A 20,980-nucleotide genomic window follows, 5' to 3' on the forward strand; every position below is an offset into this window, starting at 1 on the left:
GAGTTATATAATTTCTTGCAACAGCACCAGCAACCATTCAACTTACAGTGAACTGGATGAGCTCTCTCTATAGTTTTCAGTCAGGTCTGTGACTGAAGTATATGTATATATGTAATATACATATATTACATATATTTATATATATAGGTCGGATTAGTTTTCAGTGGATCAGTGAACTGATCTGACCAATGTATGGCTGAGCATTTGCTCATACTTATTCCAGGGACAGACAGGAAACAGAGGCTGTAGACTGGTTGGAGAAGAAAACAAGACCGATCCATTTGGCAGTGAAAGAATTTTACATTAGCTTACATTAATTGTGGAACAACACAATTAACAAGTGTTCAGCAGGGAGTAGAGACATGAGTGAAACTCTTGTGATGCCCAGCTAAAGAAACACATTATTGAGATATCTACTGTAAACAGGAGTCAATTAGAGCGTTTGACTTCTCTCAGAATTCAGAGGGATTTAATGACGATATCAAAATACCTGTGTATTCCTTTGATGCAGCATCAATTCAGGAGAGGGTCTGTGTTTATTTATTTTTAATAGAACTCTCAGATGCAGGTGCACAATTCTGTGACAGCTTTAAGAAGACAGTAATTATCTGGTAAAGTATGCATCACCAAATCATTTAATAGATAAAGGCCTCTATACAGGAAACAAGCTCTTCCAGACGAAGTGACAATTTGAACAAGTAATTTGATGTCTTTAAAATTCAGTGAAAGCACAACTTTTAATTATAAAGCTCTGTTCTACATTATTTTAATTGACAGACGTTGTTTAATTAAATGGGAGGAAGGTGAAACAGCCTGTGAAACAGGGATACTACCCCTTCTATCACAGAAAAGAAACACTGTTTTAAGTCTAATACTGCATCACATGCATGCTTTGAAATTTAATGACTGCTCTTGAAGACATTTAATGCTTTTTAATTAATGGATGGTTTTGCAGACACTGAGCACCTGTATGTGGTGTTTACAAGGAGAGTCTGTATAGCAGTACGTGTTCGGGATTTACACTGCCCTATTCACTGCAGTAGCTATGCATTTAAATCAATGGGATTACTATTCTACCGGTGAGGAACAAATTAAAAACCTTTCAATTATAGAAGTTTCTCTAGAATTGATTTACAATGGAAATATTAATGAATATTTCATTACAGCTGTGCTTCTAGGTGCTATTACATTATTATTTTTTTTTAATGAACCAATGAGGTACAAGCCTGATATTTTTAGAGAACACATATGGACTATTTGACAGAATCTTGCACCTTTTTCTTTAATTTGTTTCCCTCGGGCTAGTATGTAATTGGTTCCTGAGTAACCTCAACAACCTTGCCTGGAACACCTTTCCAGATATATTCTTCCTTTGGGGGGTAGGGGGCAGGGGCCAGAGTAGTTTATATTAAATCTCAGCACAAAAAGCAGGAAGTAATTATGACTCTTCTCAAACTATAATAGCAGTCAGAAATGAAAACCCAACATTAAAGGTATATAAGGAAAAAAATAGAACAAAATATAATGCTGAGATTATTATGGCATTTCACTATAAATGCAAGTTTACCCAAACTTCAGCTGTTACAGACAGCTTTTGGCAGCCTTTCATATCCCCAAATGGGGCATACTGTCCTTTCTTAGAAAAATTAGCTCAAGGTTAAAGAAATTCTTTGAACTCCACACAGTCTGCACATCCCTCAGGATAAATCTGAGGCTTGACTCTTGCTTGTATCACTAATTAGGATCTCAGTAAGTGTCAATTTGTTGCAGGAACTTGTGTAATGACACTGGATGCAACTTTGTGGGAGAACTCATTGCCTCAATTTTACTATCATTTTTCACTATAAGCCGTTTATAGCACCTTTGTAGTCATAGACAGGAGAACACATAATAAGAGAAAAAAGAGAGATGATTTTGTCCAAGAATCAAATACAAATTTAATTCCTCCACAGCTCTCATTCTGCACTCCTGAATATCATAGGCCAAACAGAAGAGCATCATTCATTAACAAATAGCACTGCTCCCCAAAACTCCTTTGTCTATCTGTGCAAATGAAAGGTACCCAATGTACTCGGTGCAACCTACAGAGCAACACAACTCCCCCTAAAGCAGATTCCTGGTGATTACTCAGATGAATTGCTCCCTATAATCCATCAAGTAAGCAAAGGACTCACAATATTTTAATCACAAGTGTAATTAAAAAAAAAAAAGGCAATGCATAAGGATAAAGAAAATGACCCAATTTCTATCAGAAATTATAAAAAAAGTAATAAATTGGGCTTTATCTCCTAAGCCATTTTCTTTTTGCTGCTGCTGCAAACTAAAATGAACAAACTCATAAGAACTGTAAGAAACAATGCATTCACATGAAAGGGCTGTGTGTGGGAAAAATATGTATAATTAAAAAATGAAATGAGATACCTAATGAATGCAAGTTACTGTTTCCTACTTGGCATATTAGTTCCATTGTGATCCTGCTGCACTTTTTTCTGAAAGATAAATAACAAAGCCATAATCTTTTATCTGGCCTTTCTTGGTCTTTTACTTCTTTTCCAGTGGAAACAGACTTGGATTTAGGCAAGGCCCACTTAAAAAATTGAAGCTGCCTTCTTTGACAGTGTGTGAATATCAGATTAATTTTCAGTGTTTTAAGTGAATACTTTTAAAACTAGTATTAGATGTCATAAAGCAGCAAATATTGTTCAGCCTTCATTTATTTAGCAGCTAGTAAGACTTTCTTTGTATTTTCAGTGCCATATTTCCTTTCACCAGCTTTTGTTAAGGCTCTAAGTTAAAAAAAAAATATCCTAAAACTGTATTTGACTTAAACTTTGCTGGGAAATTAAACAAGTGTTTAATTTCTGTGCAGAAGAAATGACCAACCTAATCAATCAGATGTTAAATACTAGAAGAAATGTCTGCTGAAAGGATTAGCAGTGACAGTGGGGATCAATACAACTAAAAGATTAAGACTTTTAAAGATACCTTTATTCACTTCATTAATGTCACAGTGAAAGTCCCAATCAACTCTAAGCAGATTTAGAAAAACAGAGCACTTTTGAACAGCTAAATTTAAATGAAAAAATGTCAGTACTCAATATCAAAAGCATTGCCTTAACTATTCTATGGTAGTGGAGTAGGAAGATGTTATTTAATAGGCTTTTTCCAGCTTCTACTGCTATGATTTCTGAAAGGTGTAATCAGAAACAGAAAATTTGGATTCTTTTTCCCTGTAGGTGGAAAGGGGACAGTCACTTCATATTTTATTAATTGAGACAAAGGACCACACTTATTTGCAGTGTGTTTACCTAATTTCGTAAAGGTCCCCAGCACAGCCACAGTCCAAAATATTTAAGTGTAGCTAGCTGTGTTCATCTATTTTAAGTTTCTCTTCAGCAAAAAAATGGAAGACATGATGATGATTACTTTTCATGAGAGTAACCAGTGCTGTACCTCTAAGTGAGCTATTTTTTTAATTTATTACATTAATTACATTTTATGCATGTACCTTACCATATGATACACTGTGAATTGGAAGCCAATTTCAAGTTACATGGCTTTCATATTCAGTGAGAAAATCATGGATTTTCAGGTCAAGAGTTGGCAGAGTCTATCGGTATCACATGCTAAACCATTCTAATGGAAAAGGTATTGATCTCAAATCCTGAAACTTTTCTTCTTAGAAGTGAGCTACAGAATTATAAAAATGAAGAATAAAATAAAACTTAAGAATGATCAATAGTGTGTTTATACTGAATTGGAAGACACTACAGGAATATTAAAAAAATAAAACCATTGAAGCTTTCAGAAGTAGGGCATCAATTAAATCTCAATTCAATGGTCTGGTCACACACTCCACTAAAGTATCCATCACAATAGCTTTTACTCTCAATAAGAGGGTGTCTACTCCCCTTTCTTGGATCCTCTTCCCTTTTTGCCTTTACACGCTTGGGATTGAGTCATATCATTCTCTCACTCTGGAACCAGGACTACTACAGACTTTAAAGATTTAGCATCCTAGTGGTCCCACCAAGAGTTGAGCATCTATATCTTTTCTTTTTTAAAAACTGTACTTGGTGATGAAGTAAGCAATGTCTTTTTTAAAGCAAAACTTTTAAATTTAACAGATGAAACAAAGCCACCAAGGAAAAAATATTTTAAAGCAATATAGAAAATTTTAAGTTCCTGTTTAGTTTCATTTAACCAACTAAACTAAACACACACTATCAAAATTAAATTAGAGTTCTTAAATTACATGAACACACAGAAAATCATTATTTGCTCTGGTCTCACTTCCCTTATTAGAACATCACTTTTAGACAATTCAGGGAAGCTGGATTTTCAAACAAATGAAAACCTACTACATTCTCCCTTTGCACTATAACTATTGCATAATTCAATTGTGTCTTAAACAAGAATGTGTTTTATTTCTGGTCTCTTGTTTTTTCACCCCCACTTTCTCCAGAGAGCTGGCCTGGACATCCAGGATATTTGGATATCTAGGAGGATATCTCTACAGTATTTTCTTCATTGTTTTGTAGTTACAATCCTTCAGGTAAACAAACTAATCACTAGCCTAGAGACCACCTCCTCTGAACGTTTTATGTTCCCCTCTGAAACTTCGCATTGTGTTTAATAAACCACTTATAAGATAAAGATGAATATATCTGCCACTACCAATCCCTACAGTATTTGTCACAGTGCCCAAGCACAAAATAATTAGGTGTGAGGAGAGCACTTCAGCTCATTTCTTTGTGTTCCAGAGAACCCTGTTAAAGTGCTATACTGCAAACTGCTCTGATATGATAGGGAGGATGTATATAAATCCTGAAGATGGTATCATGTCACATATAACAGATGGTTCACAGCAGAGATGATAAAGATATATCTAACAGAGGCAAGCTAGGACCAGAACTGAAAATGGTATGATCATATTAGGCAGAAGCAGCTTGATGTTAACACAGCTAAACTACTGTCTATATGATATAAACTAGTATCACCACAACATATTCTATTGTGTCATGTGAATGTTACAGCCTGAATACAGCATTAGCTCAAGTGTCTCTATATTATTGTTTTTCAGAACAGACATGCTGAATGACAGCTTGGTAAAACTGGCATAACAGTAATTCCTTACCTCTCATTCCTGTCCTTTCTTTCACATTGTGTGCTTTTTGGAGCAGCATTTCCACTCATAAATATACGTGCATTGTCTAATATGGCATGGATCTGACTGTGGTTAGGAAGGTACATACAACTGCAACACAAACTTACAAGATGCAATATTCAAAGCAAGTCAGGTCTCCCCTACCAAGCTGACATTAAAAAGGGATTTAAATATCCTTAGCCTTACTGGGCAATATCATTACAGGAAATGTCAGTTCTGCTCTTCCTTTACGGTAAAAATGAAAATATCTAATTAAAAAAAGTAGAAGCACTCACTAGCTGGTAGTTGAAACACATTTATAACCACTTTTGAAGATCTGATCACAGCTCAGTTACACTCACAGCTTAGTTTGATAAAAGTTTGACCACACACCTCCAGCGGACCATCTCAAAAGCCAGTCATTCCTGCTCAGAATACTTAGAAGCTTGCTTTTGCATTTCGCAATAAGAATCTGGCAATTTTTCATTCTGTTTCCTATGAAAGGAGATCATGACTTTTTTACTAGGCTAGATATAAGGTAGATTGTTTTGCTTTATTTCACTTCTAGGTTATAGCGTCTGATGCATACATAGCTCCTCATGTGACTTTATGTCAAGCTTCAGAAAAATTAAGTGCTGTATAAAAAGAAGCTAGTACCTTAGTATTTCCTCTTTTTTACTTTCTGTTTTTCCACTTATATTTCAAGCTTATGCATAGTCTTTTGTGTGCTACATTGGAAACTAACTCTAAATTACTTTGTTACAAGTCTACAAAACTTCAGCCATCTATTTATGTTTTTATAATGTGTAGAATTCGAAGTGTGCAATTCTCACAGTACAGTCATAATGATTATTGAAAGTTATTATGGAACACTAATTCTAGCACTTAATAGGCATTAATTTACTAAAACATGCTAATGCAATCACAGGCAATCATCTGACTTATAATGTAAGCTCTTTGCAGAAAGGACTTTGTCTGCAGACCACCTGGTAGACAGGCATTGCAGAATGCTGGACCCTGAGGACAGATTGGGGTTCTTCAATAAGACAACAATACAAAGTAAATAAAATTATTAATTATCTGGATCATTAGAAACAAATAAACATGAAACCTTCTGTATCTATGCTCAGTTTGGACCCCCAGCACTAAGGTACAGCTATCAGCACAGAACAGCATATTTCTATTTATTTATTTATCATATGAATATAATATATATATTATCATATATATTTTTTTATCAGATGAAAACAGCCTTAAGGATTAGTTTAGAGAGACAGTGCTCAAAAAAGTGCAAAGCTTGGGAGAAGTACAGTAAGCAGCGGACACTGACATCTCTGGCTGTGTAGGAAAGAAAAGGAAAAACAGGAGAGGTGAATTCCTCTCACTGGGCGTTCCTTATGTAAAATTTAATATCCACCTCAAAGACTACAGCTGCAATTTGTTAGGAGCTAAACAAGTTTTGAGCATGAAGGTCCATGTCCTTGTACAGCTAGTATTTACAACTTCAATCTTCATTTTTAAAAGATCAACTTTGTCCCCTACTACGACATCCCATCTTCTTTGGCTTTGGTGACTAGTATTTTTCATGGAGAAATTAATTTTTTTTTCCCTACAATGCTGCAATTAATTCAATCATAGCTGTTCACCGCAGAAAAAAGAACTGAATATCCTCTGGATTAAAGAAACAGACCTTTTTTTTTTTCCTAGGTCTGCTTTCCCATTTTATTTATTTCTCTTTTTCTCCCTTTCTTTCCTATTATGAAAGTTTGCTTCAATAATTCAACTTCACATTACTTTCTGAATTCCACGTACATTTCAGCATCTCTATCTGGACTAAATTCAATAGTACAATACTACAATTCAACAAAGTATGGCAAAAGTTCAGATTAATTCATGCCTAAACAATGAGTAAATCTTACTGTGCTCACTCCTCCAAGCTTCTCAGTTGCCCCAGAGTAAAAACCTAGCAGCCCAGGGCCCCATGTTGGCTACTTTGTAAGTACAGAATTTTACAGCATGTACACTTAAAAATCAATCAATCAAACAAACAAACAAGCAAAAAACAGCAACAAAAAATTAGGGCAGTCTTACAGTCCTACACTAGCATTTTGAAGCTCAGAATGGGAAGAGAACTTACATAGCTTACACTATGTTTTTACTATTCATTTGCTTACAGTGTTAGTTGAGTTTCCATTTAAATGTAAGCCACTGTCAAAGAGAGGTGATGAAGCTCCACTGCTGTGATCACTGGATGGTCCAGGGGAACCTGGAAATCAGATCACAAAAAATAATTGCTTATGTTAAAAATATATGTATATATCAGGTAATATCTATTCCAGCTGTAAAACACAGAAAGAATTTTTAATATAAATCACCAAACCAAGCCAGAAGTACTACTTGCATTTTAGAATGACAGCCAATAAAATGTCCATATGCTATACTTTATGTCTAGAAAGAAAAAAGGTAGCTAGATGGCATTTTATAAAGGCTATGCTCATGGGAACTAGTTGTATGCTTAACCGTTTGAAGGATTAAGCCTTTTTTTCACCAAGAATGAGATATTCAAAACCATGTAAGAAATCCAGTTACACAAATCCCATTAATTTAATGAATAAATTTCCTATTGAGTGTTGAAAGTCTCACCTTAGAGTATAACCATGGACTGTATTTATAAACAAAGCTAATAAGAAACTCTCAGGCAAGTACTAACTGTACACATACATACACTTTATTAATCGATATATTTTTTTCTTAAAACACCAATTACTTTCAAGAATGATGCACCTTCTCAAACTGAGAAATTAAAAGCAACCAGTCATCGTGAAATGTTGATACTTGTCAATATGTTAAGATTACACAGGTATATTCTTCAAGATATCTCATCCTTTAGCAGTTAGGCATCATGATCCTGCTTTAGTAGTTAAAGTGACTCCAGGAAAGCTTAACACTTTTGTAACATACAATAATGGAAACAGCACGAAGTCACACCATTGTGTAATTTTTGCTTAAATGTAAAACGTTATCTTATAGTACCAATAATATACAATTACTGTCAGACAGCACTTGGTCTTATCAATAAAGCACGTAAAATCAATTTCACAGCATTATATTCATCATCACTGAAAACTCATTTTTCCATCTGAAGAAGTCACCTGAAATTCCCTGTAAACCATTTCACATTAATAGGTCTGTCAAGTCTAACATCACAGAAGTCAAAAAGTCCTTCTTAGTCCTATATTTTTGTATGTATCTATTCCACATATCTGGAAGATTTATCAAAATGGAATTTAATTCAACAAAAGCTCATTTTCTCCATAACAGATCTCTGTCAGTTCAGTGCTGAGGTCTCAGAATTATACCCTGAATTCTGAAGTTTCAGCATGTTTTCATTAGAAGTCCTTTCTGTACAGCATTAGATGATGTCAGCAGAAGGAACCGTTATGCTTCGCTTGTATGGGTCTAACCCAAGTGCCAACTTCAGTAGCTAGCTACAATATCTTGTATCTACTGTATACGTACAGTAGACCACAAAAATCTATGTTCAGACTCATAGATGACCACAGTGACTTGCTGGAATGGAAGATAATTTCTAATTTTTTTGAATAAAATAATGAAATAAAAAAGTTGGCATTAAATTCTCCACTGAAGAGTCTGCCTGTTGGGGAATCCCATTGTCTTTGGCAGTAGACAACTATGACAGGTCCATGAGTCAGATTCTTAAAGTGGAATTATCCCACCTCTTCAGCAATTTGAGCATATCAAAAGACATGAATTTAGGTATCTTCAAATCTCTAAATCCAGGTTTTACCATAATACAAAATACTACATTAGAATAATTTATTTTTTTTAAGTAGAGAAAACTGACATCCATTGCATGGGAAAGCTAAGAATAAAACCTTAAGGAACAAATTTCCCTCCTCCCACAGTGTCCCTGCAGATTTGCTTTTCAGTTCAGCATCTTTCTTTGGTTTTCTGAGTCACAACAAACTACACAGCCTCCCTCAGGCTATGCCACCTCCACCACTTGATTGCACGCAAGTTCACAAGTCTTTTAGTCTGCTCCCTGCCTATTCTGCCTCACTCACTCAGGGACTACTCCTTCATGGCCTTGTTCAGCATTGTAGAAGCTCCCACCATATATGCTCAACTGCTTTCATGGAAGGTGCAGTGCTCTTGTGTCTCCAAGGGGCTCTGTTTGCCTTCCCACATGGCAGCCCTAGAGCAATCAGGTAGTCTTTCCTCCCTGTTCTTAGAACAAAACGCAGTATGTACACACACATGATATACCTGATACAAAATATACTAACACAAAGTAAATCTTGTACTATCTGCTACTGTAGCCCTTGCCCAAGTAGGTAAGACCCCAAGCCAAGTGTTAGGTACCAGTACAAACCCTGGAACATTAGTTTGAGAAAGACTATCAAAACAAAGTGTTCATGTAAAATACAACATCTGCTACAGGTAACTTCCCCCTCCATGACCACAATACAGTATCCTGATGGGTACTGATGCCAGAAAAAAGGTATTTGGTATGTTGTGAGATTTCCAGCAATCATTATTGCCTAGCTGTCCTCTTATCCCACCCAAATCATAGTTAGGCAGCCAGCCTATGAGAAACGCAAACCTACACTATGACAGGCTTCATCTGTTTAATTTGCTTATTCTCAGCTGTGGCATTTTTGTTCTCTTGAGAAGGTTGGGTCAGGAAGGATCCTGTGGGAGAGAAGATCTTTGCCTGATCTTTACCTGAGCAATAGCTGATTATGCTCAGAGAGACAAAAAAAAAAACCAACTTACCCTGTAAGGTGAGAAGGGGTCAGAGAGAGAGAGAGCGCAAGGATATCGGAGTCTGCAGTTCACAAAAGAGACTGAGGCACCCCTGGGGGTAGCAAGAAAAAGACAGGCAAAGCTCCAAGGTGAGGGAAAGAAATTTGTAAGGATCTCAGGGGATTTTGCAGAGCTAGCAGTAACTCAGGAAATCACCAAGCTAGCTGACACTACACCTAAAGCAAAAACTCATTTGCAGTGGTACAGGTAGGAGTTGTTTATAAATCCTTTTATATTCTTTTTGACAGAATTGCTGAGATTTTTCAATTTAAAAAGTTAGGTATTCTACTACTTATTTTAATAAAGCCTGGATTTTACTTTTAACTTTAAAAGCCTTAAGCTTTCTAGACCTAGAAAGGTCTCTATTAAAGTTCTGGTAGAGTCCCATCAACAGGTGGTTGTTTATTTCACTCAGTGAATTACAGTGAATCTCTAAATAACAAACAAAACCCCCAAAATGCAGGACAGCAGATCAAGGTACAGCAGGTACTCAGCAAGACTTTATCCTTTACAACAATTTGTCTTATGTTCAACATTGCCGAATGATACTGGAAACCTCTTGTATATAAATAAAATCTCATTTATCTAACTTGCTTACTATGTCATACACAACCTGCAATAGACAAAAAGCCCATTCCAGAACAACCATAAAATTAAAATCAAAGGAAACACTCCTGGTGATTTTTAATTACACTGCAAGCTTTGCAGCTTCAGAATATTCTGATAATTTGGTATAACTATCAAAAAGAAAAATTCTGAAGAAAGCCTGTTTTAGCATAAAAAAGACTCCTGAAGAGTCTTCCCAGCAGCAGTGAATCTTATCTAAAAGGGTCCTAAAAGCCCTGCTCAACTCTGGCATGGGTAATGGACTTAGCTCCAGAGAATCCTTAATGACAATACCCAAGAGCTGATGCCATAATTACTCTGTAACAGGTTAACAAATAACTCTCATAGCCACTAATAACTTTCTCACCCAGCTCCAAAAAACAAAATTCCTTCCTTTGGTTTCCAGAAACACAAGTCTATCCTCTAGCTGACAGTGACCTTATAGCAAACCACAGGCCATGGGATGAGGAATCATCCTAGCAATGGAGCCAGACAACCCAATGAAGCAGACAGTTAACGACCCTACTGGTCCATGCTAACTTCTGATCCAGGCCTGATAGGTTTTTGAGAAAGAAGTATTTGCCCTATGCAAAATTATGCCATGTGTTCTGCAATATTTTATAAAATTGCTGATCAAATTCCTGTGCAGAGAATATTTGCTGCCATAATTTAATTTACTATTATGGGCAGCCTCATAATAGTCTAGTAAGGGCCAAGAGTCCCAGGCAGCTGTGAAAGAGAAAATGATCAATACTGGCATACCACCCTGGGTTAGGACCTCCTCCAAACACAGAAACAAGTAGTCCTTGTCTCATCCTTAAGTGCCAGTTAATCAGTATCCATGTCTAAACCCATACCAAATCCTATATTTGTTGTTCACAATCCATGAAAGAGTGAAGCAACCAGAAAAATGTGGTGAGAACTGTAGGCAGATACTTCCTGTTGGGATATCTTGTGCTTTTGCTAGCCATGGCATGAGATAGTGTAGGGAAGGAAGAGGTATGAGAAGGAAGCATCAGAGCCAGATGCTACTCCTGATGATGTACTTATAAGAAATAGTAATAATACTGGTTAATAGGAAGAGATAGTATGGTTGCATTTAAAGTGAACACACCACAGTACTAAAACTGCCAGCATAGCAGCTGGTCTGGCTGAATGCTTGAAGGTAGGGGACCATGTGCCTGAGTCTTCTGGGATGCTAGGAAAGGCCAAGATACTTCAGATTTATGCATGTATGCACTTAAATCTTGCCTGCAGTGTGAGTTGGGAAGTCCTGTATTGCATAGTAGAATTGCTACTTAGCTTGTTACATGTGTCACCGATGCTCCATGACTGGAATTCCCTTTTGTGCATGAGCTTGTGAAAAGATCTTCTTGAAATGGGGTGCTTTGTCCCACCACTGCTGTTCTCCTTAACTTCAGTGTATGGCCCTAAACTAGACCTATTTTCCATAATTTTCTACACCTTATTTGCTTATTTTCTCACCACAAGAATGAGTATTTATGTCAAGTCACCTACCAAAGATCATCTCACTCATTGAGCTTGGTTTCAGCCTGTATTGGATGGCTGCACAGACATCCTGGAGAGAAGCTGGTGAGCTCTGAGCTGAGGTCCAGGTTCAGTTTACAAGAAGGGTCATTTCTTAAGTTCCTCAGCTGTCTGATCATACTTATCAAGTCCTTTTGTTGAGCATGTACTGTAGGACTGAAGGTGTGGGATCATACATGGGACTGGGCAGGGTAGTATAATGCTTGCCAAAGATTTCCTCATGCTCTGCGTAAAGGACGCAAGTCTAATAAGCTGCCTAAAATGAGCAGTTTGTATCTAAGATCTCTTTCATTTAAGAAGCATTGCTTCTCTGCTGTGCTTGTTGATAATCTGTGATAGCTTGTCTAAAATGGCACTGTCTTCCCTACTCCAAACAGGTTTTCTTTGAACAACAGTAATCAGGGGCAGACTCCAAATGGTGCTAGCAGGCCATGAAACAGGCTCATTGAAAGAGAATGGAGGTTTTTGTAAGGTGAAAGTTCCTGGTTCAAGTGTTCAGGGAAGCTATCTACCTACAGAAGTTCTGCACGCACCTCTGGTCACACCAAGATAGAAGATGATCTGGTCTCCCTGCTAATCACTGCTTTCTCCTTCCAGAAACAGCACTTTATGGAAGCAGTGCCATGATCTCAGCTTCCCAGACAGGAATGTCTACAGTGCCTCCTGGTTGAGAAAGGCAACACAGGAGTCAGTTAAGTTCCTCTTCTGTTTCATGATGTACCAAGAGGGCACCAATATTCCTGGACCTGCGTGAACTCCTTGTGAAGGTGGCAGCTGCCTCACATAGACTGTGTACTGGGTGTAAGTGGCAAGGTTTTGGGAGGTGGGGTGGCTCCAGTGATGGGAGATGGTATGGGGCTGCCCTGTGCTGGACACAGCTGGTTCCAGCCAGCTCCAACGGACCCACTGCAGGGCACAGCTGAGCCCCTCAGCCAAGCTGGTAGCACCTCCAGGAAACTATTTAAGAAAGGGAAAAATGCTGAACAGCAGGGAGAGGAGTGAGGAAAAAAGTGTGAGAAAAAATCATATGAATCTCAAGGTCACTGAAGAAGGACAGGGAGGAGGTGCTTCAGGCATCGGAGCAGAGATTCCCCTGCAGCCCATGGAGGACCACGTCAGAGCAGATACCCACACTACAGCCCATGGAGGACCCCATGCTGGAGCAGGTGGATGTGCCCTGAAGGAAGCTGCAGCCTGTCAGGGACACATGCTGGAGCAGATTTTTCCTGAAGAACTTCAGCCCATGGAGAGGACTTGTGCTAGAGCAGTTTGTAAAGGACTGCAGCCAGTGGGAAGGACCCACACTGGAGCAGGGTAAAAGTGTGAGAAGGAAGCAGTGGCAGAGAGGAACGCTGTGCACTGACCCCAACCCCTCATTCGCCATTCCCCTGCACCACTTGCATGGGAGGCAGAGGAGTCAGGAATGAAGTTGAGCCTGGGAAAAGGGGTGGGGGAAGGTGTTGTTTCAATGTATTTGTCTTTGTTTCTCACTGCCTGAATCATTTTAATATGCAATACATTTAATTAGGTTTCCCCAGGTTGAGTCTATTTTGCCCATGACGGTAACTAATAAGTGATCTCCCTGTCTCTATCTTGACCTAAGAGCTTTTTCATACTATTTTCTCCCCATTTTCTGTTTGAGGAGGGGGAGTGAGAGAGCAGCTGGGTGGAAGTTTGGCTCTTAGCCAAGGTTAACTGACCACAAGTGATACAGTGTGTATGTGATGTCAGTCAACAAGATGAGATAACATCATTAATAGGATTGTCATAACCACAAATGAATATGGTCTACAAGACAGAAACTACTGGTAAGACCCTGCTAGCTTGCCAAAGTCACATCTAAGCTTGGACACAGTTATCCAAGGCATTATAGATATTAGTCTATACTTGTCTGATGACCTAGGATATAAAACCTGAAGTTTCATTATAAGGAATACTGACCAGACAAAGATCTCCAAATGTAACCATAAGATTTCTCAGAATTTAGGTTCCATTTTCAAATGGAAATGATATGCAGTAAGAACTAAAATAATGGTTTTAGCATGAAATGTACAGTTCAGCTTAGTAGAGGCCCGTCAAGTTTGCTTTTAATAGGTTTAAGAATCTAGATGAAATGACAGACACTCTTCTAATTACAAGACCTAGACCTATGAGACCTATGATTCTATTGAAATCAAGAAAAAACAAATTGAGCCCAATTTACCTAAATCCCCAAAACAAGAGACGCATTTTAAATCTGTTTTGCTTAATTTGGAAAGAGAATCATATGTAAGATAAACTGGTGCAAAATTATTTGGTCTGATTAAGTTAGCTGATATATTAGGCACATTTTTCTACTTGCAACATTGATTTCAAGTGAGTATCTCGAATATTTATGTTTGCTAACCAGAAGAATAAAAAAATTTTCCTCATCTACATTGTTCATAAACAATTTACTTTACTACTCTTAAACTACTCAGTTGTCACATCGTAATTCTAGTCTCTGACAAAAATGATCAAAATATCAAAGTAATTTATAAAATATGCACAATTAATGTTATCCATTTGTTTGGTAAATGTCCTGAAAATACCTTTCAGTGTGAATGTATGATTCAAATGTTTGTAAACACTATTTTATTGAATTCAGGCAAAGCTTCTGTAGAAAAACTTTCAGATATCACCCATGATTGTACTGCATTTTAATGAGGTTTTCAGTTTTATTTTGAATAAACTATACAGAAGCAGTCATGGAGTATGCATTAAATTCTTTCATGTTAAGCAATAAAGTACACACACAATTTTCTATTTCTTCTTGTAAAACACTCAAGGATTGAATTCCTTTTTCTGTCACTGTCATCTTAGTATGAGAATACTGCAAAGAGGAAAACAAATTACTCCTATCCATTAATTTCCTCTTACCTAATGGGAGCTTTAAAAATGATGGAGCTTCCCTGAGGTACTGAACAGTGATGGTAACTTCATCGCCAGCATTTCGCAGTAGGTGTACCTGTCAGTGTGACAAATAACAGCTACTTTAAACCAAAGAATCACCAGTCATGAAAAGCACATTACTTTACTTTACTTACAATGAAATCAACATCTCTGTTGATCTATAAGAAACTTAGTATGAACATTTCTGACTGGGAATGAAGAATATCTTGAGGGTCAAGCCACGCCAACAACGGATAAGAGTAGGCAAGACCAATGGAATAACCTGAATAAATAATTTGGTGGGCAACCTAATTTTATATACCAGCTGAACACAACTTCTACAAACAAATTCATTTTATAAAACTGGCATAGGGTAGTAGGGAAATATGTGTTTATGTAGATAGAATACATTAATTGTGTGTGTATACACATAAACAGACACATAAATATAAATTAATACATCATACATATCTAGATCTTAAGTATTTGGTTTGATTCATTTAGGTGATACATTAAGCACATTTCTCTGTTTCAAATACAGTCTTGATTTTTGTGACTGTCTTCATTATCTGTAAGTATTTGCTAACCAGAAGGGAACACATATGCACACACATATGTGTACAGACATGTATTAAAACATCAGAATGTAATTAAAGGCACAGCACACTACTGGGTAAGGAGCTTTTTTAAATGCAGAACTTCGAACAACGTCTTTCATGGAACTCGATTCCTATTACAGGGCAGAGGTATTCCCCAGTTTCATATCCATGACACTCAGGAAACAGGTATTGCATGTGGTTTGTATGTGGCCTGCATGCAGGGTCTGCAGCCCTGATCCCGTTTGTCAGAAACGGATGCTAACGCCTGTGGCCTCTAATCTGAGCACAACCAGAGCATGCATGTATCAAGCAGAAAAGTAACTAACCACAGCAAACTAACTCCTCTAGATGTATTTACTGGTTTAATGTTATACTTGGAGGAAGCTGATGCTTGTGTTGCTTCAGACCACTATTTTAGCACAATGCCACATTGGCCAACATCATGAGATGCAGGATTACCTCAAACATTATAACTCTTTCTCTTGTGCACCTGAAATAATGCTTCCACCAGTGACTGAGGTATTCACCTACATGAAAACATCAAGCTTATGCCTGATGGATATGAAAACTCAGGACAGGTGAAGAAATCAAGTAAGTAGTCATGCAGGCTAAGAATTTTAGGCTCTAAAAATATTCTGGAAAAGAGTGAGCAAGAGAACTGACTATAAAGCCCCTAACACTAACACTGATGAAAATATAGTCTGGACAGGGACATGTTCTGATTTGGTTGATTAAGTGAGCAGGCACATGAATCACCCATATAAAGTACTGCTGCTGAAAGTTTACTGTTTGCTGTACCTGTAAAATCCATATATTTAATAAAGACATACAGTGTCTGCCTCATAGAATCATAGAATCATTTAGGTTAGAAAAGACCCTTAAGATCATCAAGTCCAACCATTAACCTAGCACTGCCAAGCCCACCACTAAACCATGTCCCTAAGCACCACATCTACAGGTCTTTTAAAGACCTCCAGGGATGGTGACTCAACCACTTCCCTGGGCAGCCTGTTCCAATGCTTGACAACCCTTTCAGTGAAGTAAAATTTCCTAATATCCAATCTAAACCTCCCCTGGTGCAACTTGAGGCCATTTCCTCTCGTCCTATCACTTGTTACCTGGGAGAAGAGACCGACCCCCACCTCTCTACAACCTCCTTTCAGGTAGTTGTAGAGAGCGATAAGGTCTCCCCTCAGCCTCCTTTTCTCCAGGCTAAACAATCCCAGTTCCCTCAGCCGCTTCTCATAAGACTTTTGCTCTAGACCCTTCACCAGCTTCATTGCCCTTCTCTGGACACGCTCCAGCACCTCAATGTCTCTCTTGTAGTGGGGGGCCCAAAACTGAACACAGTATTTGAGGTGTGGCCTCACCAGTGCTGAGTACAGGGGGACAATCACTTCCCTAGTCCTGCTGGCCACACTATTTCTGATACAAGCCAGGATGCTAGTGGCCTTCTTGGCCACCTGGGCACACTGCTGGCTCATATTCTGCCAGCTGTTGACCAACACCCCCAGGTCCTTTTTTGTTGGGCAGCTTTCCAGCCACTCTTCCCCAAGCCTGTAGCGTTGCATGAGGCTATGGTGACCCAAGTGCAGGACCTTGCACTTAGCCTTGTTGAATCTTATACAATTGGCCTCGGCCCATCGATCCAGCCTCCATCCTCCCCACCTATCTTTCTATGCTGGTTTTGGCTAGGGTGGAGTTAATTTTCTTCACAGTAGCTAGTATGGGGCTATGTTTTGGATTTGGGCTGAAAACAGTGTTGATAATACAGGGATATTTTAGTTATTGCTGAGCAGTGCTTACACAGAGTCAAGGCCTTTTCTGCTCCTCACCCCACCCCACCAGCGAGTAGGCTGGGGGTGCACAAGGAGTTGGGAGGGGACACAGCTGGGACAGCTGACCCCAACTGACCAAAGGGGTATCCCACACCATATGACGTCATGCTCAGCATATAAAGCTGGAGGAAGAAGGAAAGGGGCACGCTCAGAGTGATGGCATTTTGTCTTCCCAAGTCACTGTTACGCGTGGCAGAGCCCTGCTTTCCTGGAGATGGCTGAACACCTGCCTGCCCGTGGGAAGTAGTGAATGAATCCCTTGTTTTGGTTTGCTTGTGTGTGCGGCTTTTGCTTTACCTATTAAACTGTCTTTATCTCAAACCACGAGTTTTCTCACTTTTACTCTTACAATTCTCTCCCCTATCCCACTGTGGGGGAGTGAGTGAGCGGCTGTGTGGGGATTAGTTGCCGGCTGGGGTTAAACCCCGACAAGTCTGTCAAACAATGACTTCCATTGCTAACAACCTGCAGTAGCAGTAGTGACCACAGATCAGTCCCTGGGAGGGAATGATAACATTTTGCACTCATTAAGTTAGGAAATCCAGCTCTGCAGGGGAGAAGCAGGAGCTCAATAAGGGCAGAGAAAGCACATAACAGGCAGCCTGATCAGATTAGAGAGCTTGAGGAATGAGGGTCCAGAAGCAAAGGGGTAGGGGATGCATAAGAGAAAGAGATTTTAAAAAAAAAAAAAAAAAAAAAAAAAAAAAAAGAAGAAAAGTTCCTGCAGCTTAAGCAAGTTTCCCAGCAAGGACTTGCATTTCCTTTCAAGTTCTTCCTTCCTGAGGGACAGAATCCTCCCTCCCCCAGGGCCCCATTTCTCTGCTCTTCTTGTTCTCTACTCAAGCATTTTTACTTTTTTTCCCACAGGCTCTGTGGGATAATAGCTGGAGGTGACTTAGAAATTAAACTTATATTCACACTTTTAGGTAAGGTACAGCATTGAAGAAGATTCCCGCGCGGAATGCGGCTGACATGCAAGGCCATTCCATGGAAGTTCCCTAGGCCTGCAACCTTAGACGTCAGTGATGCCAGGGGATGTTGGTGTACTGACTCTAAGAAGGTACTGTTCGGAGGGTGGAGTGGTGTGGAGACACCGCGGCCAGGCTCTGCAATTAAATGGGAACTCAAAGGTATTGTGTGTGACCAGTAAGCTGCACATTCGCCATCCTGGGCCAACAGTCTGTCATGTTTCTGACAAAATGCTGTCCTTTGATGAACTTTGCTCATTATAACATCATTATAATACCAAAACACACCTCCAACCCAAAAGCTACCCGCCTCCAAGGTGCGACCACCCCTCACTGAGCTTGCGCTTTGAATTATTCCTAGCCTATACCTTTAAAAGCGAAGCGAGAAAACTTTACACCAATCCTAAACAAAGGTATGCATGACTAGAGTCACTCAAGCTCCACCTGAAAGGTGAAAGATAGTATAAAATGGCTTAAGAGAAAGAGAATGTTAGGGAAGACACCATCGCGTACCACTCTGACCTCTGGGATCAGTCGACGGGCTGAGCCTCTCTTCCCCCGCATCAGGACGCCTTTGGGTAAGAGTCGAACACTTGGTTATTCCAAGTGCCTCCCCGGGAAACTTAGAAATCTCTCTAGAGTTGCTTTATCATCTTTAACGCGTTTATAGCCAGCAGTGTCACTCATACCCCTTGGTATCTGCACGTGCTTTGCAGACAGTAAATTTATCACTGGTAATCCAAAGAATCTGTGTATCTGTTGCTCTAATAAACTGCACTCTTTATTAATGTGGCTGCAATAGTTCATGCAACATGACTAGACTGGGGGTGTGGCACGTTTAAATTAACGCTGTCACCTTTACTCTGATGAATGGCTGCATATACAGTCCTTAGAAAATAAACTGTTGACCAAGTCTGAGACTAGGACTGGACTTAGCCACACCTCGACTCCTCTCTGAGAAGGAGTTTAGAAAGCAAGGGGGTCCTGTCTGAACCTCGTGACTCAACGGGAGGGTTCCCCCCCCAGCCACTCCTCAGACTCCTACACGACAGTAACTCTTAACGCAACAGGCTGAATCCACATTTAAATGATTTACTACCAACAATGCAACAGCTAGAGCTACCTACTCACCCCTAGTACTCTGATATGAGGTCTTCTACTCAAGTCTACACAAATTCTGTGGACAATTGACTACAAAAGAACCTGAAGTCTCATTGTGGAAAAAACCATTATGATAATTGATTTCTGACTAAACTCTCTCAGGATGATCACAGTAGGAATAACCAGGAACTGAAGCACAGCAAAATTAGAATGCTTCTTTAAGGTCATACAAGAGTGTGTCAAGACTGCAAGGCAAACCAATTTGCCTTGAGTTCTAATGTATATATGAGAGAGAGATATATATAAAACAGTTTATTTGATATATATAAAGGCCTATTTTATATATATTAAAATAGACTAATATATATATACACATGAAAAACTTTTAGTCAAGATTCAGTTATCACATTATTCTTAAATCTGAAATTTTGCGGTAACGGGATGCTTTGTTTTAAATATAGCACATGATTTAAATATTCTGGATTTCTACATTATCTTTAATCATAATTTCTAGATTAACTTTAAGTGAGGTAAAGCTCAATAGTTTAAATTTAATTAAACTAAATTAAACTACAATAGAATTAGAATATTAAAACAGAATTTTGTTTTGTGGATTTAGACCAGCTACTTCGCATAAAATGCTCAGAAACTCATGAAACCCATGACAACTCACATTCCTTGAAAGTAATGCTTTAATATTAGGGTATTTATATAGATCTATCATCACATAATATTTGAATGCACCAGCAAGATTAAAAATTAATGTTTCTGAATGTAGTTCTGTTTTGGAATACATCCATGATGAGTTGAATGGAGCTAAAAAAAGCACATGTCTTATAGACCTTCACTATCATTCTGCCATATGTAGCTGAGCCACATATATATACACATATATGTATACACACAGACACATACAGGTTTTGCCTGCTTTGTTCAAAAACTGAAACAGACTCTTATAATAGTCACATTGGACCATATGTGAAAACATAGTTCAGACATATGTACAAAAATTTGTATGTATGTCATATACATGTATATCCCTATATAAGCTGATCTAGAGATGAAAAATGCCTATGATAAAAATTGAAGAAACTGTCAGTATATCCTTGTATATGTTTAAATTGGACTGCAGTCACTTTTCAGTCTCTGGCTGGTGAATTTGTCTTCCCAAACTTCATTAATAACTGCATTAGGCCTTGAAATGAATTTATGTTCTCCTTCTAGCACAGCCACACCACCTAATGACTTGGCACTATTTAAGCTAAACTACATTGTAACGGAGTCTTCACAACTACGTCAAATGTTTTTAAATGTGACCAAAATGTTTATAAAAGACAGTAAATATTTTTTTTTCGCCCACTGTACTGATAGAACCACTGAATTTTGGAGTCATTGACCAACAAAACTTAATTGGAAATATTTTCTATGAGTGTATGG

General features: G+C 38.5%; 1 protein-coding gene across 1 annotated transcript in view; it reads right to left on the reverse strand.

Annotated features, from left to right (window-relative positions):
• The window catches only part of SNTG2 (syntrophin gamma 2), a 306,614-nt gene that overhangs the window by 94,763 nt on the left and 190,871 nt on the right, over nt 1–20,980 (reverse strand). The window contains exons 7-8 of the mRNA XM_072857795.1: nt 15,026–15,113; nt 7,321–7,412 (exon numbers count right to left, since the gene is read on the reverse strand). Of these exons, the coding sequence (XP_072713896.1) occupies nt 7,321–7,412; nt 15,026–15,113 (180 nt within the window). The remainder of the gene's footprint in view (nt 1–7,320; nt 7,413–15,025; nt 15,114–20,980) is intronic.

Source organism: Ciconia boyciana, chromosome 3 (genome assembly GCF_034638445.1).
Source record: "Ciconia boyciana chromosome 3, ASM3463844v1, whole genome shotgun sequence".
Classification (NCBI taxonomy): Eukaryota; Metazoa; Chordata; class Aves; order Ciconiiformes; family Ciconiidae; genus Ciconia; species Ciconia boyciana.